This window comes from Staurois parvus, unplaced genomic scaffold, assembly GCF_062004578.1.
Source record: "Staurois parvus isolate SC_StPar_1 unplaced genomic scaffold, SC_StPar_1.0 ptg000513l, whole genome shotgun sequence".
Classification (NCBI taxonomy): domain Eukaryota; kingdom Metazoa; phylum Chordata; class Amphibia; order Anura; family Ranidae; genus Staurois; species Staurois parvus.
The window spans coordinates 3,632,772-3,658,110 of NW_028318309.1; the positions used below are offsets into that span (position 1 = coordinate 3,632,772).

At 43.7% G+C, this 25,339-nt stretch overlaps 1 protein-coding gene across 1 annotated transcript in view; it reads right to left on the reverse strand.

Annotated features, from left to right (window-relative positions):
• Nucleotides 1-2,894: 2,894 nt before the first annotated feature.
• LOC149451853 (uncharacterized) overlaps nucleotides 2,895-25,339 on the reverse strand; it is a 42,934-nt gene continuing 20,489 nt past the window's right edge. Inside the window, exons 5-14 of the mRNA XM_089690089.1 lie at nucleotides 24,518-24,627; nucleotides 21,898-22,011; nucleotides 15,480-15,614; nucleotides 10,303-10,551; nucleotides 9,784-10,269; nucleotides 8,380-9,714; nucleotides 8,022-8,310; nucleotides 5,689-7,937; nucleotides 4,491-5,601; nucleotides 2,895-4,412 (exon numbers count right to left, since the gene is read on the reverse strand). Of these exons, the coding sequence (XP_089546215.1) occupies nucleotides 2,995-4,412; nucleotides 4,491-5,601; nucleotides 5,689-7,937; nucleotides 8,022-8,310; nucleotides 8,380-9,714; nucleotides 9,784-10,269; nucleotides 10,303-10,551; nucleotides 15,480-15,614; nucleotides 21,898-22,011; nucleotides 24,518-24,627 (7,496 nt within the window). The 3' untranslated portion in view covers nucleotides 2,895-2,994. The remainder of the gene's footprint in view (nucleotides 4,413-4,490; nucleotides 5,602-5,688; nucleotides 7,938-8,021; nucleotides 8,311-8,379; nucleotides 9,715-9,783; nucleotides 10,270-10,302; nucleotides 10,552-15,479; nucleotides 15,615-21,897; nucleotides 22,012-24,517; nucleotides 24,628-25,339) is intronic.

The window sequence follows — 25,339 nt, forward strand, 5'->3', positions numbered from 1 at the left end:
AAGACTGAGATGACATTAACTTCATGTGTGTGTAAAGGAAGGCATCCCAATACTTTTGGCAATAGTGTGTGTGTGTATATATATATATTATTATTATTATACAGGATTTATATAGCGCCAACAGTTTGCGCAGCGCCTTACAATATAAGGGAGACAGTACAATTACAATACATTTCAGTACAGAAGGAATGTGAGGGCCCGGCTCGTGGAGCTTACAATCTAAAGGAAGGGGGAGGTTATAGCTGCGGGGGATGATCTGGCGGAGGTGATTCAAGTACAGTTCTTAGGTGGATGTGGGGTAGGCTTCCCTGAAGAAGTGAGTTTTCAAAGATCGCCTAAAGGCAGACAAGGTGGGGGCTGACCGGACATGCTGTGGTAGGGAGTTCCAGAGAATGGGAGAGGCTCTGGAGAAATCCTGGAGGCGAGCATGGGAGGAGGGGATAAGGGAGCTAGAGCGGAGGATATCATGGGAGGAGCGGAGTGGGCGATTTGGGCGATATCTGTGGATGAGGTCGGTGATGCAGCTAGGGGCAGTGTTGTGGATGGCTTTGTAAGCTGTGGTTAGTATTTTGAATTTTATACGTTGGGTTATTGGAAACCAGTGGAGGGATTGGTAGAGAGGGGCAGCAGTCGCTGATCAGTTGGTAAGGTGTATGAGTCTAGCAGCAGCATTCATAATAGACTGAATGGGGGATAGCCTGTGTAACGGTAGACCAATGAGGAGGGAGTTGCAGTAATCGAGGCGGGATATAACCAAGGCGTGGATAAGTTGTTTTGTGGTGTCATTGGTCAGGAAGGAGCAGATTTTGGAAATGTTCCGGAGGTTGAGACGGCAGGATTTAGTGAGTGGATGTGGGGCCCAAAGGAGAGGTCAGAGTCTAGGATTACGCCTAGCACCCTGGCATGAGGGGAAGGACCAATGGCTGTGCTGTTATTCCTAATGTATATATGCAGGTTAGTGAGCGCACTCCTACAAGCAGCTAATGCACTAAAAAGGAACCACAAAACCTTTCTGTATAAAATCGACAAAATGGAAAGTGCAGCGCTACAAAAGAAATAAACTGTCCTTATAGCAGGTAAAATGAATGACTAACAATAAATGTCCAATGCAGCAGTATCAAATGAGGTGAGTAGTCCAAATATAAAGGAAAACTTCAAACAGCTCTAATGTAATCCAGTATCCCAATATGGAGGAATAGGTAGATTGCCCACTTACCAGAAGCGCAATTTTAATGCGCATGTAAACATCACATGTAGCCGAGGTCCTGTATGGATACTGCCTGGAAATACACTGGTGGTTCCTCACTGGTATGGGGATACCGGTCTGGTCAAATCACACTGCTCCTCAGATCCACACAGAAGCCTGAAATGCTGGGGCTGAGGTATGGAGGTTCAGTGCTAGGTATAAAAAGTAAAGGTGCTCATAGTGTAGTAATGCTTAATAAAGATTTAATAAATCCAATGTACAGAATAAAACACATACATTAATGTGCCTGTAGCTTGTAGATGATGATAAAGGCTGTTAAAACACCTAAAAGCACTGACCAGTAAGAATCAAAGGGTGGCCGCCAGACCTCCTGACCCGGCGGCGTGACGTCAAGGCGTGCGAGGGCTCCTCCTAGACGTGTTTCATGTCAATACACGTCTCCAGTAGGGGTGATGCCTACTCACTTCATTTGATACTGATGCATTGGACATTTATTGTTAGTCATTCATTCTACCTGCTATAAGGACAGTTTATTTCTTTTGTAGCGCTGCACTTTCCATTTTGTCGCTGTTATTCTTAATGGTGAAGTCATGAGTGGAGGATCAGGGAGGAGGAAATATTAAAAGCTCAGTTTTTGAAAGATTGAGTTTAAGGTAGTGATATATATATATATATATCTATATATAGATATATATATCTATATATATATCTATATATATATATATATATCTGCATACACACATGTTCAACCATTTTTGCTCATGAAATATGGTCATAGATGGACCTTTTTTTTCGATCAGCCAGCCAGCTAATCAAAAAAACCTGAACCGATTCTCCCATCATCACATTTGAGGTAAATGGGAGAATTCCCCCTCTGCGCTATTGTATTCTGGCAGTGGGACTCCTCTGCTGCCAGAATACACTGATCAGTCCTGAAGCTGATTTGCTGCAAGTGCCGATTGAGCAAAAATATACCAGCAGTCTCTTTCACAAGAAGTCAATGACTGGATCAACTCCTATCGAATGGGAATGGCCAGACATGGGTCGAAGTTTTGCTGGTTCCTGCTAAACTAGCTGAATTTCAGTCCATGTATGGTTAGCATTAATAATACTGTACATGTATTGTGCTGATTTGTTGATTTTCGCTCGTAAAAGTCAGCTCAGACTGATTGAAAACAAAACACTTTCTTTGTGGCTTAATTATTTTATTTTCTTCAACAAAGGTGGTGAGCACAATGTCTTTTATACAGTCACCTACACTGCATATTAAATATATGTATAAAATACAGAACGTCAATTATATACAAAATGTGAAAAGGACATAAAAAATATTTTTTATTTAAACAATAAAATAATAGCTACCATTGCATACTCATCGAAATTATAACATAGCTCGCATCTAACATGCAATTTGTTTTTTTTAAGTTTTAAATAGAGTTGGGAAGGTTTAGGACCTCTCTCATATTTTTGTTGATCTCTGTAACTTCACTAGGGGGATTATTTCCTGTCCTGGTGACTACACATGTCAGATACACCCTAGTGGGAGGCATGCAGCAATCAAAAAAAACTTAATCTAATCCTTCCCTGCTGTATTTAGAATAAGTGATTATACTGCTAACAATCTCTTTTGAGTACAAAGGTGCTACTGACTTCACCAGGTAATACTGTAGGTGTAGTGAGTGCTGTAAATGCCCAGCTTCTGTAGAACATATTTGTTGAGAGGAACGTCTTCTCCTGTTTTCAGTTTTAGAACTGCAGGGCTAAGTAGTTTAGGAGTCGTTGTTATATTAATAATAATAATAATAATAATTACCATACTCATCAGTATAGACAAGTACACTTGGGGTTGTAACCTCCAAAGTTGTAGGTTTAGTTGTTGCTGTGGTAGTAACAGGCGCTGATGTAGTTTTCAGTTTTGTAGGCGGGGTTATGTAGGGTGTTGTTGTAGGGACAGTTGTAGTAGTTGGTGTTACTGTAGTAGGCTGTGTTGTTGAGAGGGTTGTTGTGGTGGTAACAGGTTTTGTTGTAGCTGTGGTGGAGACTGTTGTGGTAGTTGGTGGCACTGGTGTTGGCTGTGTTGTTGAGGGAATTGTGGTTATGATGGGTGTTGTTGTAGGAGCAGTTGTAATAGCTGGTGTTACTGTGGTAGGCTGTGTTGTTGAGAGGGTTGTTGTGGTGGTAACAGGTGTTGTTGTAGCTGTGGTGGAGACTGTTGTGGTAGTGGGTGGTACTGTAGTCGGCTGTGTTGTTGAGGGCATTGTGGTTATGACGGGTGTTGTTGTAGGAGCAGTTGTAATAGCTGGTGTTACTGTAGTAGGCTGTGTTGTTGAGAAGGTTGTTGTGGTGGTAACAGGTGTTGTTGTAGCTGTGGTGGAGACTGTTGTGGTAGTTGGTGATACTGTAGTCACCTGTGTTGTTGAGGGAGTTGTGGTCATGACAGGTGTTGTTGTAGGTGCAGTTGTAATAGTTGATATTACTGTAGTCACCTGTGTTGTTGAGGGAGTTGTTGTGGTTATGGAAGGTGTTGTTGTAGGGGCAGTTGTAGTAGTTTGTGTTACTGTAGTAGGCTGTGTTGTTGAGAGGGTTGTTGTGGTGGTAACAGGTGTTGTTGTAGCTGTGGTGGAGACTGTTGTGGTAGTTGGTGGTACTGTAGTCAGCTGTGTTGTCGAAGGCATTGTTGTTATGACGGGTGTTGTAGGAGCAGTTGTAATAGCTGATGTTAGTGTAGTAGGCTGTGTTGTTGAGAAGGTTGCTGTGGTGGTAACTGGTGTTGTTCTATCTGTGGTGAAGGTTGTTGTGGTAGTTGGTGGTACTGTAGTCACTTGTGTTGTTGAGGGAGTTGTTTTGGTTATGGTGGGTGTTGTTGTAGGGGCAGTTGTAGTAGTTGGTGTTACTGTAGTAGGCTGTGTTGTTGAGAGGGTTGTTGTGGTGGAAACAGGTGTTGTTGTAACTGTGGTGGAGACTGTTGTGGTAGTTGATGGTACTGTATTCACCTGTGTTGTTGAGGGAGTTGTTGTGGTTATGGTGGGTATTGTTGTAGGAGCAGTTGTAGTAGTTGGTGTTACTGTAGTAGGCGGTGTTGTTGAGAGGGTTGCTGTGGTGGTAACAGGTGTTGTAGCTGTGGTGGGGACTGTTGTGGTAGTTGGTGGTACTGTAGTCACCTGTGTTGTTGAGGGAGTTGTGGTTATGGTGGGTGTTGTTGTAGGGTAAGTTGTAATAGTTGGTGTTACTGTAGTAGGCTGTGTTGTTGAGAGGGTTGTTGTGGTGGTAACAGGTGTTGTAGCTGTGGTGGAGACTGTTGTGGTAGTGGGTGGTACTGTAGTCACTTGTGTTGTTGAGGGAGTTGTGGTTATGATGGGTGTTGTTGTAGGGGCAGTTGTAATAGTTGGTGTTACTGTAGTAGGCTGTGTTGTTGAGAGGGTTGATGTGGTTGTAACTGGTGTAGCTGTGGTAGAGTTTGTTGTGATAGTTGGTGTTACTGTAGTCACCTGTGTTGTTGAGGGAGTTGTTGTGGTTATGGTGGGTGTTGTTGTAGGGGCAGATGTAGTAGTTGGTGTTACTGTAGTAGGCTGTGTTGTTGAGAGGGTTGTTGTGGTGGTAACAGGTGTTGTAGCTGTGGTGGAGACTGTTGTGGTAGTGGGTGGTACTGTAGTCACTTGTTTTGTTGAGGGAGTTGTGGTTATGAAGGGTGTTGTTGTAGGGGCAGTTGTAATAGTTGGTGTTACTGTAGTAGGCTGTGTTGTTGAGAGGGTTGATGTGGTTGTAACTGGTGTAGCTGTGGTAGAGTTTGTTGTGATAGTTGGTGTTACTGTAGTCACCTGTGTTGTTGAGGGAGTTGTTGTGGTTATGGTGGGTGTTGTTGTAGGGGCAGATGTAGTAGTTGGTGTTACTGTAGCAGGCTGTGTTGTTGAGAGGGTTGTTGTGGTGGTAACAGGTGTTGTAGCTGTGGTGGAGACTGTTGTGGTAGTTGGTGGTACTGTAGTCGGCTGTGTTGTTGAGGGCATTGTGGTTATGACGGGTGTTGTTGTAGGAGCAGTTGTAATAGTTGATGTTACTGTAGTAGGCTGTGTTGTTGAGAGGGTTTTGGTGGTAACAGGTGTTGTTGTAGCTGTGGTGGAGACTGTTGTGGTAGTTGTTGGTAATGTAGTCACTTGTGTTGTTGAGGGAGTTGTGGTTATGACAGGTGTTGTTGTAGGAGCAGTTGTAATAGCTGATTTTACTGTAGTAGGTTGTGTTGTTGAGAGGGTTGTTGTGGTTGTAACTGGTGTTGTGGCTGTGGTGGAGGTTGTTGTGGTAGTTGATGGTACTGTAGTCACCTGTGTTGTTGAGGGAGTTGTGGTTATGGCTGGTGTTGTTGTAGGGGCAGATGTAGTAGTTGGTGTTACTGTAGTAGGCTGTGTTGTTGAGAGGGTTGTTGTGGTTTTAACTGGTGTTGTAGCTGTGGTGGAGGTTGTTGTGATAGCTGGTGGTACTGTAGTCACCTGTGTTGTTGAGGGAGTTGTTGTGGTGAAAACAGGTGTTGTAACTGTGGTGGAGACTGTTGTGGTAGTTGATGGTACTGTAGTCACCTGTGTTGTTGAGGGAGTTGTTGTGGTTATGGTGGGTGTTGTATTTGTAGGGGCAGTTGTAGTAGTTGGTGTTACTGTAGTAGGCTGTGTTGTTGAGAGGGTTGTTGTGGTGGTAACGGGTGTTGTAGCTGTGGTGGAGACTGTTGTGGTAGTGGGTGGTACTGTAGTCACTTGTGTTGTTGAGGGAGTTGTGGTTATGATGGGTGTTGTTGTAGGGGCAGTTGTAGTAGTTGGTGTTACTGTAGTAGACTGTGTTGTTGAGAGGGTTGTTGCGGTGGTAACAGGTGTTGTAGCTGTGGTGGAGACTGTTGTGGTAGTTGGTACTGTAGTCACCTGTGTTGTTGAGGGAGTTGATGTGGTTATGGTGGGTGTTGTTGTAGGGGAAGTTGTAGTAGTTGGTGTTACTGTAGCAGGCTGTGTTGTTGAGAGGGTTGTTGTGGTGGTAACAGTTGTTGTAGCTGTGGTGGAGACTGTTGCGGTAGTTGGTGGTACTGTGGTCGGCTGTGTTGTTGAAGGCATTGTGGTTATGAACGGTGTTGTTGTAGGAGCAGTTGTAATAGCTGATGTTACTGTAGTAGGCTGTGTTGTTGAGAGGGTTCTAGTGGTAATAGGCGTTGTAGCTGTGGTGGAGACTGTTGTGGTAGTTAATGGTAATGTAGTCACCTGTGTTGTTGAGGGAGTTGTGGTTATGACAGGTGTTGTTGTAGGAGCAGTTGTAATAGCTGATGTTACTGTAGTAGGTTTTGTTGTTGAGAGGGTTGTTGTTGTAACTGGTGTTGTGGCTGTGGTGGAGGTTGTTGTGGTAGTTGATGGTACTGTAGTCACCTGTGTTGTTGAGGGAGTTGTGGTTATGGCTGGTGTTGTTGTAGGGGCAAATGTAGTAGTTGGTGTTACTGTAGTAGGCTGTGTTGTTGAGAGGGTTGTTGTGGTGGAAACAGGTGTTGTTGTAGCTGTGGTGGAGACTGTTGTGGTAGTTGATGGTACTGTAGTCACCTGTGTTGTTGAAGGAGTTGTGGTTATGGTGGGTTTTGTTGTAGGGGCAGTTGTAGAAGTTGGTGTTACTGTAGTAGGCGGTGTTGTTGAGAGGGTTGTTGTGGTGGTAACAGGTGTTGTAGCTGTGGTGGAGACTGTTGTGGTAGTTGGTGGTACTGTAGTCACCTGTGTTGTTGAGGGAGTTGTTGTGGTTATGGTGGGTGTTGTTGTAGGGGAAGTTGTAGTAGTTGGTGTTACTGTAGTAGGCTGTGTTGTTGAGAGGCTTGTTGTGTTGGTAACGGGTGTTGTAGCTGTGGTGGAGACTGTTGTGGTAGTTGGTGGTACTGTAGTTGGCTGTGTTGTTGAGGGCATTGTGGTTATGGTGGGTGTTGTTTTAGGAGCAGTTATAATAACTGGTGTTACTGTAGTAGGCTGTGTTGAGAGGGTTGTTGTGGTGGGAACAGGTGTTGTAGCTGTGGTGGAGACTGTTGTGGTAGTTAGTGGTATTGTAGTCACCTGTGTTGCTGAGGGAGTTGTGGTTATGACAGGTGTTGTTGCAGGAGCAGTTGTAATAGGTGATGTTACTGTAGTAGGTTGTGTTGTTGAGAGGGTTGTTATGGTTGTAACTGGTGTTGTTGTAGCTGTGGTGGAGGTTGTTGTGGTAGTTGATGGCACTGTAGTCACCTGTGTTGTTGAGGGAGTTGCTGTGGTTATGTCGGGTGTTGTTGTAGGAGCAGTTGTAGTAGTTGGTGTTACTGTAGTAGGCTGTGTTGTTGAGAGGGTTGTTGTGGTGGTAACAGGTGTTGTTGTAGCTGTGGTGGAGACTGTTGTGGTAGTTGGTGGTACTGTAGTCAGCTGTGTTGTCGAAGGCATTGTGGTTATGACGGGTGTTGTAGGTGCAGTTGTAATAGCTAATGTTACTGTGGTTATGTCGGGTGTTGTTGTAGGAGCAGTTGTAGTAGTTGGTGTTACTGTAGTAGGTTGTGTTGTTGAGAGGGTTGTTGTGGTGGTAACTGGTGTTGTATCTGTGGTGGAGGTTGTTGTGGTAGTTGGTGGTACTGTAGTCACTTGTGTTGTTGAGGGAGTTGTTGTGGTTATGGTGGGTGTTGTTGTAGGGGCAGTTGTAATAGTTGGTGTTACTGTAGTAGGCTGTGTTTTTGAGGGAGTTGTGGTTATGACAGGTGTTGTTGTAGGAGCAGTTGTAATAGCTGATGTTACTGCAGTAGGTTGTGTTGTTGAGCGGGTTGTTGTGATTGTAACTGGTGTTGTTGTATCTGTGGTGGAGGTTGTTGTGGTAGTTGGTGGTACTGTAGTCACTTGTGTTGTTGAGGGAGTTGCTGTGGTTATGACAGGTGTTGTAGGAGCAGTTATAATAGCTGATGTTACTGTAGTAGGTTGTGTTGTTGAGAGGGTTGTGGTGTTATTAACAGGTGTTGTTGTAGCTGTGGTGGAGACTGTTGTGTTAGTTGGTGGCACTGTAGTCAGTTGTGGTGTTGAGGGAGTTGTTGTTATGGTGGGTGTTATTGTAGGGGCAGTTGTAATAGTTGGTGTTACTGTAGTAGGCTGTGTTTTTGAGGGAGTTGTGGTTATGACAGGTGGTGTTGTAGGAGCAGTTGTAATAGCTGATGTTACTGCAGTAGGTTGTGTTGTTGAGCGGGTTGTTGTGATTGTAACTGGTGTTGTTGTATCTGTGGTGGAGGTTGTTGTGGTAGTTGGTGGTACTGTAGTCACTTGTGTTGTTGAGGGAGTTGTTGTGGTTATGACAGGTGTTGTAGGAGCAGTTATAATAGCTGATGTTACTGTAGTAGGTTGTGTTGTTGAGAGGGTTGTGGTGTTATTAACAGGTGTTGTTGTAGCTGTGGTGGAGACTGTTGTGTTAGTTGGTGGCACTGTAGTCAGTTGTGGTGTTGAGGGAGTTGTTGTTATGGTGGGTGTTGTTGTAGGGGCAGTTGTAATAGTTGGTGTTACTGTAGTAGGCTGTGTTGTTGAGAGGGTTGTTGTGGTTGTAGCTGTGGTGGAGGTTGTTGTGGTAGTTGGTGGTACTGGTTTTGGCTGTGTTGTTGAGGGAGTTGCGGTTATGACAGGTGTTGTTTTAGTGGCAGTTGTAATAGCTGATTTTACTGTAGTAAGTTGTGTTGTTGAGTGGGTTGTTGTGATGGTAACAGGTGTTGTTGTAGCTGTGGTGGAGGCTGTTTTTGTAGTTGGTGATACTGTAGTCACTTGTGTTGTTGAGGAAGTTGTGGTTATGGTGGGTGTTGTTGTAGGGGCAGTTGTAATAGTTGGTGTTACTGTAGCAGGCTGTGTTGTTGAGAGGGTTGTTGTGATGGTAACAGGTGTTGTTGTAGCTGTGGTGGAGCCTGTTGTGGTACTTGGTGGTACTGTAGTCAGCTGTGTTGTTGAGGGCATTGTGGTTATGAAGGGTGTTGTTGTAGGGGCAGTTGTAATAGCTGATGTTACAGTAGTAGACTGTGTTGTTGAGTGGGTTGATGTGATGGTATCAGGTGTTGTTGTAGCTGTGGTGGAGGTTGTTTTTGTAGTTGGTGGTACTGTAGTCACCTGTGTTGTTGAGGGATTTGTTGTAGTTATGACTGGTGTTGTTGTAGGGGTAGTTGTAATAGCTGATGTTACTGTAGTAGGCTGTGTTTTTGAAAGGGTGGTTTTTGCGGTAACAGGTGTTGTAGCTATGGTGGAGACTGTTGTGGTAGTTGTTGGTACTGTAGTCACTTGTGTTGTTGAGGGAGTTTTGGTTATGATAGGTCTTGTTGTAGGGGCAGTTGTAATAATTGATGTTACTGTAGTAGGCTGTGTTGTTAAAAGGGTGGTTGCTGAGGTAACTGGTGTTGTAGCTGTGGTTGACACTGTTGTGGTAGTTGGTGGTACTGTAGTCAGCTGTGTTGTTGAGAGAGTTTTGGTTATGATTGGTGTTGTTGTAGGGGCAGTTGTAATAGCTGGTGTTACTGTAGTAGTCTGTGTTGTTGAGAGGGTTGTTTTGGTTGCAACAGGTCTTGTAGGGGCAGTTGTAATAGTTGGTGTTACTGTAGTAGGCTGTGTTGTTGAGGGAATTGTGGTGGTAACAGGTGTTGTTGTAGCTGAGGTAGGGACTGTTGTGGTAGTTGGTGGTACTGTAGTCACCTGTGTTGTTGAGTGAGTTGTTGTGGTTATGACTGTTGCTGTTGTAGGCACAGTTGTAGTAGTTGGTGTTACTGTAGTAGGCTGTGTTGCTGAGGGAATTGTTGTGGTGGTAACAGGTGTTGTAGCTGTGGTGGAGACTGTTGTGGTAGTTAGTGGTACTGTAGTCACCTGTGTTGTTGAGGTAGTTGGTGTTTTGACGGGTGTTGTGGTAGGGGCAGTTGTATAAATTGGTGTTACTGTAGTAGGCTGTGTTGTTGAGAGGGTTGTTGTGGTGGTAACAGGTATTGTTGTAGCTGTGGTGGTGGCTGTTGTGTTAATTGGTGGTACTGTAGTCACCTGTGTTGTGGAGAGAGTTGTTGTGGTTATAGTGGGTGTTGTTGCTGTAGTAGGCTGTGTTGTTGAGAGGGTTGTTGTGGTTATAACAGGTGTTGTTGTAGCTGTGGTGGAGGTGGTTGTGGCAGTTGGTGGTACTGTAGTCACCTGTGTTGTTGAGGGAGTTGTGGTTATATTGGGTGTTGTTGTAGGGCAAATATTTCCATAGTAAAACAAAAAGGTAATATTATATCTAATAGCAGGGATTTGTCCAAAAATAATCTCTTTTTGATGGAAGAGCTGAGCCATGATGTTTACTGGTATGTTGAGAAAATAAAAATCCATAAACAACAGTTCCACCTAAAAGAAAAAAGAGATGTTATTTATGCAGCTTTAATGTTGTCTTCAGAAAGTCTCTGCATGCTTATCTTTGCAATGGGACTCATGCATTCACTGAGCTCATTTGAAGCCTGCATAAGTGCAAGAAAATGATGCAGAAGTCCCCAGTGTGGTCGGGTCTACTTAGGACCCTTAAAGCAGAACTAAAGTCCCGCTGTTAAAAACTGCAAGCAGGTAGGCTCTTTATTGCAGAAAGCTACTTGCCTGCTCGCGGTCCTCTTTGGAATGTACAAGCGCAGCTCAGTATAAATTACAGCACAGTACCCATGTGCCGGGATGACTGCATTGTGGGCTGGCCAATGAAGACAACCAAAGACCGGCAGGCAGCAGAAGATGCCAAGGCTGGCAAGGGACATGGACCATTGAAGAAAAAGTAGGTTTAGCTCTGCTTTAAAGCAAACCTAAACACTAAAAGGAAGACATTTCATTTGATACAGTACTGTGCATCATAAACAGTCACCATTTTTATTTCACCTTCTTCATCTTTTTTCCTATTTCATTGCTGCAGACCTCCATACCCTGTTTCAGCCACATCCTTTCTACAATCACTCCAGTGTCAGCTGCAAAGTATACCTCGGGATTGGCTTCCTGATAACAGTAATAAAGTATATCTGCATAATGCATGGCAGATCCTAGTCTCAACCAGGAGTACATGGACATAATGACTCCCGTGTAACAAAACTGGAAGACAGTTGTCATCTCATACCTGAAAGTATCTGAACAGGGACCTTCTTTGGCAGGACCACAGATACGTAAAGTCAAAGCTGCTGATTTTAACATTAGAAAACATATTTCGAATTTACATTAACATGCTAAAATTAATATGAGATTTTCATGAACCCCTTTTAGCCACTTGATTCCCAGCCAGATTACCAAATAGACAGAGTAGGCAATGGCCTGTAGGTGCCTTGGCATTTAAGGGCCCCACGTCAAGGGATCTCAATAATATTGATTTGATCTTGAAAGAAAATGACAATGAAGCTTTCTTAAATTATTTTAAAAAGAGAGAAAAAAATAATTTACTGAAAGAAACAAAGACTTTACATTACAGACTCTATAGAGAAAATATCGTAATGAACCCAATAACAACTTAAAGTACATAAACCAGAGATATCAGGTTCACATTACAGTTTGTTTCTTAACCACTTCCCGTCTGGCCCATGTACATAAACGGCCGGACTGGAGCAGTGCTGAAGTGGGTCGCCATTTATAAACGGCCCCCACATTCACTGCCTGTGCGCGCTCCCTGGGAGCGTGCGGCACCGTGATCCGGTGCCTGCTGTGTCCTCTGGACACAGTGGAACACTGATCGCTGTACGGGACCTCTGTGTGAGGTCCCGAATCATGTGATCCCTGATTGGCCAATCACTGATCACATGAATAGTAGTAAACAAGATGTCACTTCCTGACATCATTGCTTACTACTTGTGAAATCTGTGAATGATCACAGAGGTCACATGGTACAAGGCTATTCACAGCAGCCTTGTACCATGTGACAAGATGTGACCAATCACAGCTTTCACAGTATTTCTCAATGGCTGCAAGAATGCAGCCAGAGAGAAGGAGAAATGATTGCTTTTACAGCCTTTATGGGTATAAAAGCAATCAGTGTAAAAAAAGAAAAAAAAACTTCATCACTGTACTGCTAGGGTGACACTGTACTGGTAGGGTGATGGTATGTTAAAAAAACATAAACAACAATATAAAAAAATTAAATTAAAATTACAAAAATTTTTGAAAAATTATAATTTTTGGTTATAAACTAATTTGGGTTATTTTTTTTTTTACTAAAAAGATAGCTGAATACATTTTGGCCAAGATTTATGAAGAAAAAATTATTTATTTGCAAAATGTTATTATTATTATTATTATACAGGATTTATATCGCGCCAATAGTTTGCTCTGTGCTTTACAGTATAAAGGGAGACAATACAGTTCAATACAAGACTGTTATAAGAAAAACACTTTTTTTTTTCAAAATGTTTGGACTTTTTCATTTATATAGCAAAAAAATAAAAATCCCAGTGGTGAATAAATACCACCAAAATAAAGTTTTATCTGCATAAAAAATGCTAAAAAATTAATATGGGTACAGTGTTGCATGACCGCGCAATTGTCATTCAAAGTGTGATAGCACTGAAAGCTGAAAATTGGCCTAGACAGGAAGGGGGTGAAAGTGTCCGGACTTGAAGTGGTCAAAAAGCTCTTCTTTCAGCTGTCAGTGTGTTAAAAAGTTTGGTGCAACCTACATATGTGTAATGTACCGTAGTGATCGTCATCTCCAACTAGTGGCTGCTGTGCACACTACTTAGTTCAATGTTGTCCCACTAGAGCGCAAAGGAAACCTCGAGAACCCTGGGGGGGGGGCAATTCACAGAATTTAATCCGGCACGGCCTGTAATACCTTTTCATTGCCAGGCCATTTTTCATTTTCAGTGCTGTGATAGTTCAACTGACAATTACTCCGTCATGCAACACTTGACCCAAATTAATTTTATAAAATTTATTTTAGACAGATACTGCTTTCTGGAGGTGTTATTCTATAACCAAAGTTTGTTGTGAAAAATAAAAACACTTTTTTCTTACAGTCTGCTAAAATAAAAATGCCAGGTTAGTACCAAACCCCCCAAAATAACACCTGTTTAGAAATCAGACACTCCAAGGTTATCTCATTTTTTTGCCAACATTTTTTGAAACATGCTGGTATTGAGAGAGTTAAACATAGAGCTTGGTAATGGAGTACTAGCTATATAATAATGTACAGGTCATACTCAGAGGAAGAAGGAAAGGATTGGGTTAATGTACTGGTCACATACAGTGGCAGGATGGAGATGAAGGAGTTAATGTTCAGATGGGCACAATTAGGGAGCTGAAAGGGTTAATACACAGGTCACATAGAGACATCATGGAGATAATATGTGTTGTAGAGGAGGGGGTCATGAAAAAAACATTTCTGTATCACTGAAACAGAATGAATGAATCTGCACGCGGAGCTGCTGATCCATTCATTCTTTCCCCATTCACAAGTACTTGATCTCTCTCTTTCCACTGTTGTAAAGGGAAGAGGAGTGATCAACACTATAAACAATACCATGTGATAGCTGTGATGACTAATCAGAGTGATCATATGGGACCCAGCCCCTTGGATTGGCTCAGTATAGTGTCTCTGTGTACCGAGCTGTCCAATGATGTCTAATGATGAATGGCTGTCATTACAGGCCGCTGATCCACTGTTTAACCATTTGCCACCCGCCCTATGGCCGAATGGCTGGTGGCAAATTTCATCAGCATTCCTGGTGGACGCTATATGGTGTCCTCCTGCACATGCACAGATTGTGCTCCTGCAGAGCGGCGCAGTGGCGCGATCTGTCACCGGCCATGTACCTCGGACACGGCCGTTGGCAGATCTGAGTATCGGCCCCGTTGCCGGTACCATGTGACCTGCTGTGACCAATCACAGCAGGTCACATGACAGTTGTATACAATGGATGGCTTCATTTATGCCATCCATTGTATACTAGTGTCTAGCTGTGAATGGTCACAGCTAATCACATGCACATGTCATGTGATTAGCTGTGGCCAAATCACAGCTAAGCACAAAAAAAACAAAAAAACAAAAAACCTGAATGAATCGATGTCATTCAGGTAAATGCTTGCTTATAGCAAAGTAATTCTTTGCTATAAGCAAATTGTGTAAGAAAAAAAAAAATACTGATCACTTCCCCAAAGTAGTACAATGTTACTATGGTAACATTGTACTACTTTGGTCATAGTGAAATATGAAAACAAAATCTTAAAAAAAATTAATAAAAAAAAAATAAAAAACATATATATATATATTTTTTCATACTGTCACCAGTCAGTGTCCCTGATCACCGCCATGCCAGTTATATGATGACGCTGTACTGCACTGGTGACAATATGTAAAAAAAAAATAGTGAAACTAATTTTTTTAATTTTTTAATTTTCTGAAAAATTATGACAAAAAAAATACAACTTAAAAAAACTCGCCATGCCTCTTATGAAGTACGTCGGACTGTCTACTTTGAAAAAAGGGGTCATTTGGTGGATATCTGTACTATTCTGACATTCTTGGACCTCAAGAAATTAGATTGGCTGTCAGTACTTCAGGATTGATCAATATTCAGATCTATACCATAGTTTGTGAACTCTATAACTTTCCTACAAACTAAATAATACTTCCTAATTTGGGTTATTTTCACCAAAGACATGTAGCAGAATACATCTCGGCCTAAATTTATGAAGAACAATTATTTATTTGCAAACTTTTATAACAGAAACAAAGAAAACTTTTTGTTTTCAAAATTTTTGGTCTTTTTTTGTTAATTTAGCAAAAAATAAAAACCCCAGCGGTGATTAAATACCACCAAAAGAAAGCTCTAGGTGTGTGAATAAAATGATAAAATTTTAGTTTGGGTACAATGTTGTATGACCGCGCAATTGTCATTCAAAGTGTGAGAGCGCTGAAACCTGAAAACTGGCCTGGGCAGGAAGGTGTAACATTGCCTGGTATTGAATTGGTTAAAGATGTACACCTCTAGAACAGGGGTCAGCCAGATTTGGGTTCCATAGTGCACCCCCAGCGACCAAGCAGACTAAACAAATGAGTAAGGCTGTGGATCACCACTGATATCAGTTTTGCCTTTCTGTATCATAATAGTGTGCTATGTACGCACATAGGGGTATATTTTCTAAATCATTAAATGTGACATTCACCAAACATCCAGTGCAGGTGTATCTTCCTGTTGAGTGTATTTTAGATGACGGTAATTGATTCACCTGCAGTGAATGTCACATTCACTGCTTTATAAATATGTTCCCTACTGTTTTTGTACACATTCTGTATGCAAAGTATACATTATATTTACCTTGCCAGGTGTGCTGAAAGCTCTAATCATTATGAAGTCTTTATCACAGGTATTTTTTATGTAATGAGGAAGCCCGACAGGGAAATAGAGCACATCCCCAGGAACAACATCACATTCTGTGCCAGAGATTGAAACCTGGTGAAAACAATACATATGTTTAGTATCTGTAAACCCTTACGTGTACCCAGTGGAGTGACTGGCCTCAGGAGATACACAAAGATGAAACAAATCCTCCTACTTAAGTTGTACCTGTTTATCTACAGAGGTCTTTCTCCTACGGCCATTCAAAGTACGGAATTTATGCTCTCAACTCTGAAAGGAAAGGGAGGGGAGCTGAAGTTACATCAGTGAGGAGAGTTCTGAGAGCTGATTGGAGGGACAAGACACATCCACCTTCATACTGCTCACAGGAACAGAGCTGAGGCTGTCAATCACAGACTGTGCCCTCCCCTGCAGGGCTGTCTTTGACGCAGGGCAAAAGGAGGCTGCTGCCCCTGGCCCAGTGATTGTTGTGGGGACAAAAGTAGTTGCCTTTTGAGCCCCTTGTCTTGGAGGGTCCCGGTGATGGCAGGGGCAGGGAGAACCATCAAGGGCAACTAGGCTTTAGAGCCCGTGAGCGAGAAGACCTCCACTGACACCCGGAGAGGCAAGCAGCAGTGGGTGCAGCATCCTTGGCAGCCAGAGCATGGACTCCTCCAACCTCCCGGCTTGCAGCTCCAACAATAACAGCAATGGCCACCTGGAGGACAGGCTGACCAGGGGCTCATAGGACAGGCGGCACCAAACACAGCTAGGGACTACAGAGCAGAGGAAGGAGCAGATCTCCCAGAATGAGAGAACGGACCCTGTCCGCTGCTGTCATGCCAGGTACCAGGCATCACACACACCTATCCACAGACAGGGACTAAGACAGAGAGGCACAGGAGGAACTGCAGACAAGGCTAGGAGTCTCTCTCTTATTCTCCCCCTCTCTCTCTAATCACACTCCTCTCTCTCCTCCTTATCTCCCCACTCTCCCTCTCACCCCCTCTCTCACCTCACCTTTCACCCCCCCTCACCCCCCCCCCCTTTCACCCCCCCTCTCAAAATCTCCTCTTTCTCTTTTTCATCCCTTCTGTCTCTCTTACCCCCTTCTTTCTCTCACCCCCTCCCTTTTTTTTCCCTCCTCTCTCTTTCTCAACCCCTCTCTCATTCTCACACCCTCTCTCTTTCTCACCCCTGCTCTCTCTCACCCTCTCTCTTTTTCACCCCCTTTTCACCCCCTCTCTCTCTTATCCTTCCCCTCTTTCACCCCCCACCGCTCTCTCCGTCCCCTCCTCTCACCCTCCCTCCCTCTTTCTCCCCTTTCTGTCTCTTTCACCCCCTTCTGTCTCTCACGCACCCTCTCATCCCCCCTCTCACCCCTCTCTCCCTCACCCCCCTCTTTCTTTCCCTTACCCCCTCCCTCTCTCTTTCCCTCTCTCAACCCCTTCTCTCTCTCACCCCCTCCTCCCTCTCTCTCACCCCTCTCATCCCCTTCTCTCCCCCCCTCTCTCTCTCTCCCTCACCCCTCTCTCACTCCCCTCTTTCACTCCCACCCCCTCTCTCTTACCCCCCTCTCTATTTCACCCCCTTCTGTCTTTCCCTCCCCTTTCTTTCTCTCGCCCCCCTCTCTTTTTCTCAACCCCACTCTCTCTTTCTTACCCCCTCTCTCTCTCTCTTTCTCACCCATGCTCTCTCTCACTCCCTCTCTTTTTTCACCCCCGATCTCTCTTTCTGAAACCCCTCTATCTCATTCTCACCCCCCTCTCCCTTTTTCACCTCCTCTCTCTTTCACTCCCTCTCTCTCTTATCCTTCCCCTCTCTCACACCCAACTCTCTCCTTCCCCTCCTCTCTCTCTTTCCCACCCTCTTTTCCCCCTTCGGTCTCTTTCACCCCCTTCTGTCTCTCACCCCCCTCTCTAATCCCCCCCTCTCTCATCCCCCATTTCTCCCATCCCCCCTCTCACCCCTCTCTCCTTCATCCCCTCTCTCTATCCCTTAACCCCCTCCCTCTCTCTTATTCCCTTTCTCACTCAACCCCCTCTTTCTTTCTCCCCCCTCCTCATCCCATACAGACAGGGGGAACTGAGTGGACACTAACTGGAAGATTAAAGCAGATGAGTGTCACTGATCCCAACCCCCCAGGCACTGCCACTGATCCCATCCTCCATCAGCACTGCCACTCTTCCCATACTGCTTCCCAAAGCACTGCCACTCATTCCATCCCCCCCAAGTACTGCCACTGATGCCATCCCCGCACCAGCACTGCCACTGATCTCATCAACCCCCCAGCACTGTCACTGATCACATCCCCCCCTCCGGAACTGCCACTGATCCCATTCCCCCCAGTACTGCCACTCAACTCATTTTAGCCCCCCCCCACCATAATATGTTGTAACCTCAGGCAACCAATCGCGATTACTGCCTCATCTGCTGCAGTAAACTTATTTTGAGTCTAGCTGTTATTTATTGTATGTCTTAGAACAGGTGGAGAGCAAACCTGCATGTGTTGGGAGAGGGGGGGGGGGGCAAGAAAATGTTTGCCTATGGTCCAATCAGTTTTAAAGGCAGTCCTGCTCCCCTGTCGCCATTTTTCTCTTGGTGTCAGGAAAAGTCAGCAGAAGTGACTCATGCTGATAGCAGAGGAGCGAGGCACAAGACAGAAATGACATTTAATGCTCTGGATTGAGAGAAGTACACACTATAGAGGGATATGCTTTGTTCATATTTCATGTCTGAGGTTTACAACCACTTTAAAGAAAAGAGTTAACATTAGTAAATGATCTATAATTACCGAGAGGTATTTATGGCACCTTCTTATAGCAAAATATAACTATGAATCTTGATAGATAAAAAGTTAACCCATGTCCCAAGGAGCATAGTTACAATACTTACAACTACTCTCTAGTTACAATTTTTGGGTGAAAGACAAAACCTATAAGTGAAACCTTAAAGCTATACTGGGAGAGATAAACAAAAAGTAGTAGATCAGCTAAAAGTCTTATATATTCTATGTCACAAGGCATTGGGTTCCTTCTGGTTATGTGAACTGGTTATGGACACCACTCCAAATTACAGGGTACAGATGAAAGGTACAGTTAGGCAATTATGTAGTTCCAAACTTGTGGCAACAGGTTTGGTGTTCTGGTGCTCTTTTCTGTTTCAGTGCCACTGTGCCCAAAGCCAGGTCTATAAAGACATAGTTGGGTCAGTTTGGTGTGGAGGAACTTGAGTGGCATGCACAGAGCCCTGACCTCAGCTTTACCTTTGGGATGATTTGGAACACTGAATGCAAGTAATGATTTCCCATTTTCTATCAGTACCTGACTTCACAAATGCTCTTTTAGTTGAATGGGCTCATATTTCTAAGGACACACTCCAAATTCTTGTGAAAACCCTTCCCAAAAGAGTGAAAGCTGTAATAACCACAAGGGCAGGGGGTGGGCACAGGAGTCAACTTCATATTATCACCCATGGTTTTGGAATGGGATAACCCAAAAACACCAATCTTACAGAAGATGGACCACCATTTTCTTCAGAAAAGGTAAGGGTTTATAAATCCCAGCATGACTAATGACATAGCTTCTGGTTCTTATTTGCGCATTGCTCAACTGTAAGCTTCCAGTATTTTTTTTATGGTATGAAACTAGAGATGAAAACCCATACAAGAAAAAGGGAAAATATATAGAATGTTGGTGTTATTTATAAACCAAAATTCATAAACTAATTATTCATGTCATTCAGACAGTGCTATTTACAAATATAACAGTGTATAACAGAAGTATAGTGGACATAAGAAGATAGTAGTTTAAAATTCACTTCTGCTATCTGAAATGAACACCATCACTTTGATCAGGCTTTGTGATATAAAGAAAAAAAATAATATCTACTAAGTTCCACCAATACCAGTCTTCCTACGTCCTAAAAAAATGGGGCCTCCAAATGAAAACATCAACGCATGTCCCCATCAAATGTGTCCCTCATGGTGGTGCCACAATTGGGGCATTTCTGTGGAACCTATTTTATACATTTCTACCTTGTACCAGTGAACTGAAGAATGCATCCTTTATACCCATTACCAGTTCAGCATAACCCAAGTACTGAGTCAATGAAGGTCACTAACATACTCTATCTAGAAAAAAGTTTAGGCTGTTTTTACACTTTAAAAAGTGAAAAGAACTCCCCCTCCAGTTCTCCTGGAAAGGTGTAGCACAACTGGGACAGGTGTACAATAAAATCACATTTTGAAGCAGTGGTGGTTTAAAAGAGCTCGCCCATATCAGCGCAAGACTGGGTTTTCAGAAAGTGGGGCATTCATGATGGTGGCTTGGTCATAGAGGGTTTGACCCCCATGAACCAAAAGTGAAGAGCATAGGAAACTTTATGCTGCTGTCAAAGCTTTTGGGCTGAGAGTTGGGTACACTGGAGAAACTCAAGAAATTCCACCAGTCTATTAATACAGTCACACACCTGTTGCAGAGAGAACAGAGAAACCATTGGTTTGTGTATTACTCTTATACCTACTACAGGTACATTATCTGCAATAAAAGGCATCCAAAGGATTGGACAACCTTTATTCAAAATATAAATGACGTTGCATTGCCTGGGGACTAAGTTTATGTATCTTAAATCAGCTTACCAGTCCTTTGATGTGGAGGCTGCTTCCCTTTATTTTTTTCCAGCATTTCTTTATTTTCACCTGGTGATACTGCCAGTGACACACTTGTGGGCCTACTGTAGGTAGTTAGTGATGGCTGCCCTGGCCAGGGAGAAGGGGTTAATGTTTTTACCGCCTTCCCTGGGCAAGTTTGCAGGATTTTCTGGGTCCAACCCACCTGTCCTGAGTTATTATAAATGGGACAGAGGACCGGATTCTGGGGGGATGGGGTTGAGTCTCCCACTGAATTTTGCTTTGGGAACCGCATGAATACTACCATGTAGAAGGTCTGCTAGGACTTATAGTCTGTGCTGGAGACACCAACTCATTGAGACACCATCGTCGTGGAACACACCACTCTGGACTTTTCACTATTGGAGTCAAGATATGCAGGTATGCTGGGGTAGCCACAGTTAGAGTTAGTTAAGAGAAGATTCATTGCCTACTTAAGTTGCTATGCGGAAGTTACTCAATAAGGTCTTTGAAACGCCCTGCTTGGTCTGACGTTATTCCAAAAGGGTGTATGAAAGTAACCAGCATGTTACATATAGACATCTGAAGTTCGGGTCAGTTAAAGCATATTGGGATACAAAGTCAGTCTCTGCAAGAGTTAACATGGTACAGAGAAAGGAGCAAATAGTTGCCAAGAGTAAAGAGAGACTAGTAACCAGTGTGAGCAACCCGTCATGAAGTGTGGTACCTGTGTTGGATGGGGTGTCTTCTGGTAGCGAAGGGGTACCTGCTTCAGGCTCCCTCCCCAGTGGTCCATCTCCAATAGCCATAGGAGCAGATTATCGTCACTGAGGCCCTCGGTCTAACCACCAGGTGCAGAAGAACAGGTGCATGCATGAGGTCCCCACTAGATAAATGGTGGGATCTCATTCTGTCACTGTCAGTAAGGTGAAAGAGGTACGCCAGAGCAGTGAAGTGGGTAAGGACTTAACATATCCCTCCGAATTGCTAACAGTTAGAGTCGAGGTGTGCATTGACATGGGAACAGAAGGTGAATTCCAGTTTATTCACTCAAGGTACACAGTGTACGGCCCATCTCAAGGTTGGAGGACCACGTTAAAGTTGATTCTCCCCGAAAGCGGTCCCCACCTTCTCCCGGGGCATTGATGAGCATGGCACAACAAAGGTACCCCATGTGCAAGGAAAGTGACCCCATCCTCCATGCCTAGCATGGAACAAAAGAACCTACCCTGGGGTAAGCCTCTGATGTCACCCTACAACTTGGCGCTCAACGAGGGGAACATAGAGGAAGTTCTAACTACACCACAAACACACTTCCCTTCCTAGAGTGGCTACACTTTCTACCTCCCCTGGAGGTAGAATTTATTGTCGCCCAGGCTGGACTTCAATCAAGTATTCCTCTCTTATTGCATGGGGTTGGGAAATTTAATATTTTACAGATCGCAAATAGCATTGTTTTGCTTTCTGATTAGCGTCACTGCATTTCTGGCAGGATCAATAGGTATTTCTGTACAACTAATGCAGCCACTGCATATAAAGTCTGATAAGCTGTAATATAATACATTTTGTTCTTGGGTTTGGATATTCACAAGGTGCAACTGGATGGAAGAACTGCCATAAATATACACAAAAATAGTCAAATGAGCAGAGGTGCAGCCTTGTTACCATACAGGTGTAAGATGCTGTATGTTACTAGCCATTTAAAGTAGTCAGATTTGGCTACCAGGAAGACTACCCAAGCTTTTGTTATCCACTTGATTTACTTACCTTTCCACAACCTTGGAGCACATAGGCCACTTCATGTGCATCTTGATTATAATATGGTCCCAAGAGGCCAAATGGCTTTAGGGTCACCACTCCCAAGCTAAGTGTATTTGGATACTGAAAAAAGAAATTCCAGTTGCATCAGTCTAATTTCCCCAAGCATGATACAAGCTTGCATAGTACAGAATTATGTAACAAGATGCTAGTTAATCTGAGAAACATGTTAATTACTTTTTTAAAAGTGGGAATAAACCTACATAAATCAAGTAGACTTTCTAGCCAGTAGCAATAATAAAAGAGTTTTAGCTGATTTCTGGAGTTGCACTTTAATGGCATTTTGTTGAGTTTCATGGAACCATTGTACAATTCATTGGAAGAGACTGACAAGAAGTGAGCCATATGGAGGATGTCACAAGAGCACACACAATCACATGACTCTCATACCAAGTTCTGATACTATTTTTACCTAAGCTTGAAGTGTTTTTTTATTCATTTAATTGTTATAAGAAAAAACTTATTTCCAGGATAAAAAAAATAATTCTTTGCTTCAGTCCACTTACTAACCAGGTAATTTACCACTTGGCAGTTACACAGGAGTGTGAGTCGCATAATATTTTCTCCCGTTATACTTCCTAGGCTCTCCTGCCAGTGACTATGTCGCTATAGGATGTATTATCCATCTGTGACCACTGCATGTTGTATGGGAGCAGATATTCAACACACCTGGAAGTGTTGGATACTTGTATTTGTAGGCAAGTGCAGGTTTCCCCTTCATCCTGTTGGTGGCGCTGTGCCATTATTACAGATGGAGTGGAGTCTGTTAGGGAAAGTGTCCCACTGGGGACTCCATCAGTATCTCAGAGGAGCTAACTGTCTGATTAGAAGCTGCAACTGCTTCAGATTTTTTGGTATGGGACCTTATATAATAGGGTACCTGCGTCATTCAGGTGTGCCTGGAGTGCGTGGTAGGTCAGGGACAGAGACCCCGTTGGTGAGGAAAGTGTATAGAGCAGGGAGAGGTTCCTGACGAGTAGGGTCAGATCAGGGACAACACCTGCCTAGAGGAAACATTCTGCTATCCTGACCACTGACATGGGTCTCCCAGGACACTGCTCCTTTATTCTCCAAAAACAGGCTGGGGTGGGCCATAGGCCAGGCTGTATTGCTAAACTGGAGATACACTATATTTCCAAAAGTATTGTTCCGCCTACCTTTACACACACATGAATTTTAATGGCATCCCAGTCTTGGTCCGTAGGGTTCAATATTGCGTTGGCCCCGCCCTTTGCAGCTATAACAGCTTCAACTCTTCTGGGAAGGCTGTCCCCAAGGTTTAGGAGGGTGTCTATGGGAAGGTTTGACCATTCTTCCAGAAGCGCATTTGTGAGGTCAGGCACTGATGTCAGACGAGAAGGCCTGGCTCGCAGTCTCCGCTCTAATTCATCCCAAAGGTGTTCTAACGGGTTGAGGTCAGGACTCTGTGCAGGCCAGTCAAGTTCCTTCACCCTAAACTCGCTCATCTATGTCTTTATGGACCTTGCTTTGTGCACTGGGGGGCAGTCATGTTGGAACAGGAAGGGGCAATCCCCAAACTGTTCCCACAAAGTTGGGAGCATGAAATTGTCCAAAAAGTCTTGGTATACTGACACCTTAAGAGTTCCCCTCACTGGAACTAAGAGGCCAAGTCCAACCCCTGAAAAACAACCCCACACCATAATCCCTCCTCCACCAAACTTTACATTTGGCACAATCAGGCAAGTACCGTTCTCCCGGCAATCGCCAAACCCAGACTCGCTATCAGAATGCCAGACAGAGAAGTGTGATTGGTCACTCCAGAGAACACATCTCCACTGCTCTAGAGTCCAATGGCAGCGTGCTTTACATCACTGCATTTGACGCTTTGCATTGCACTTGGTAATATAAAGCTTGGATGCAGCTGCTCAGCCAGGGAAACCCATGCGCTGACCCCACTCTGTCATTTTACGTGGCCTACCTTACGTGGCTGAGTTGCCTTTGTTCTCAGTTGCTTCCACTTTGTTATAACACTGTTAGCTGACTGTGGAATATTTAGTAGCAAGGAAATTTCAGGGATGGACTTATTGCACCGATAGAAACCTATCACGGTATCACTCGTGAATCCACTGAGCTCCTAAGAGTGACCCATTCTTTTACAAATCTTTGCAGAAGCAGTCTGCATGCCTAGGTGATGATTTTATACAGCTGTGGCCATGGAGGGGATTGGAACACCTAAATCCAAGGATTTGGATGATTTAAAATGCTTTTGGCAATATAGTGTAAGTCTCCAGGAATGAAGCACCGGGCTGTTCTTTCTAACAGGGGTGCATTCAGCTCAAGATTGGTTGAAAAGAATTACAAATCTTTTGTCAGGCAAAACAGTTACTGTCTATATGCTTGAACTGTGTATCCTGTTTGCCTTGTTCTGCACCCAACTAAGAAAATTTAATAACATTGTGAATATGCACAGCAGACCCAAACTGGCCTGTTCCATAGTGTATACAAGCTCAAAATACACAATAGTTAGCTTTTACGGGGGGTGAAAAATGTCTTCCACTAAATAAAATACATTTATCTATTTGTAAATTAAAAAAATAATGTGTCTTACCAAAATTATGGAATTGCCATAGGTGATGGTGTTTTGAGACAGTCCTGTAGTGTTATCATAGTAACGGGCCCAGGTTGTTATTATCTTGTTATACACTAATTTTATTTCACCTAAAATAAAACAGATAATGCCACTAATGCAAATGTTATAGCAAGAAAATATTTTAAAGTGATCCATAGAAAAGGCAAAGGTAACATTACACAGAGTAGAAACAGATACCCTTGCCCTATAATCCCCTGTGCAGTCCCAATCAATAAATGTAGAATCCACATTTTATCCAACTCAGCACACCCCTTAAAACAGAGAAAAGTGGTCACCCATTGCTTTCTGTTCCAATTTGCATCTTTTTCTCTTCTCCTATATACTGGGTGTAATTATCTGTATCTGTTCTTATTAAGTATGTGTGGACTCTGCACAGTAACACCAGGGCCATCTTAATGAATGGGCACACCTAGGCACTGCCCAGGGACCCCAGGTGCATTAGGCCCCATGATCAGAACCAGGACATGAGGGAAGTTGGAGAGAGGATTCCGCTTTCTTCTCCCTCCTGCAGGGGGCAGAAGAGAGCCGGCACCGGGACTGAGTCTCAGCAGAGGAGAGGAAGGAGGAGCTGACTTCATTACAGGAGGGAATAGCAGTTGGGATCTGTGAGAACAAGGGGAAGGGGGGCAACTCTGATGTCAGGGGACACTGTGATGGGGACACCTGATGTAAGGGGACACTGTGATGGGGACACCTGATGTAAGGGGACACAGTGATCGGGATACCTGATGTATAGGGACACTGTGATGGGGACACCTGATGGATGGGGACACTGTGATG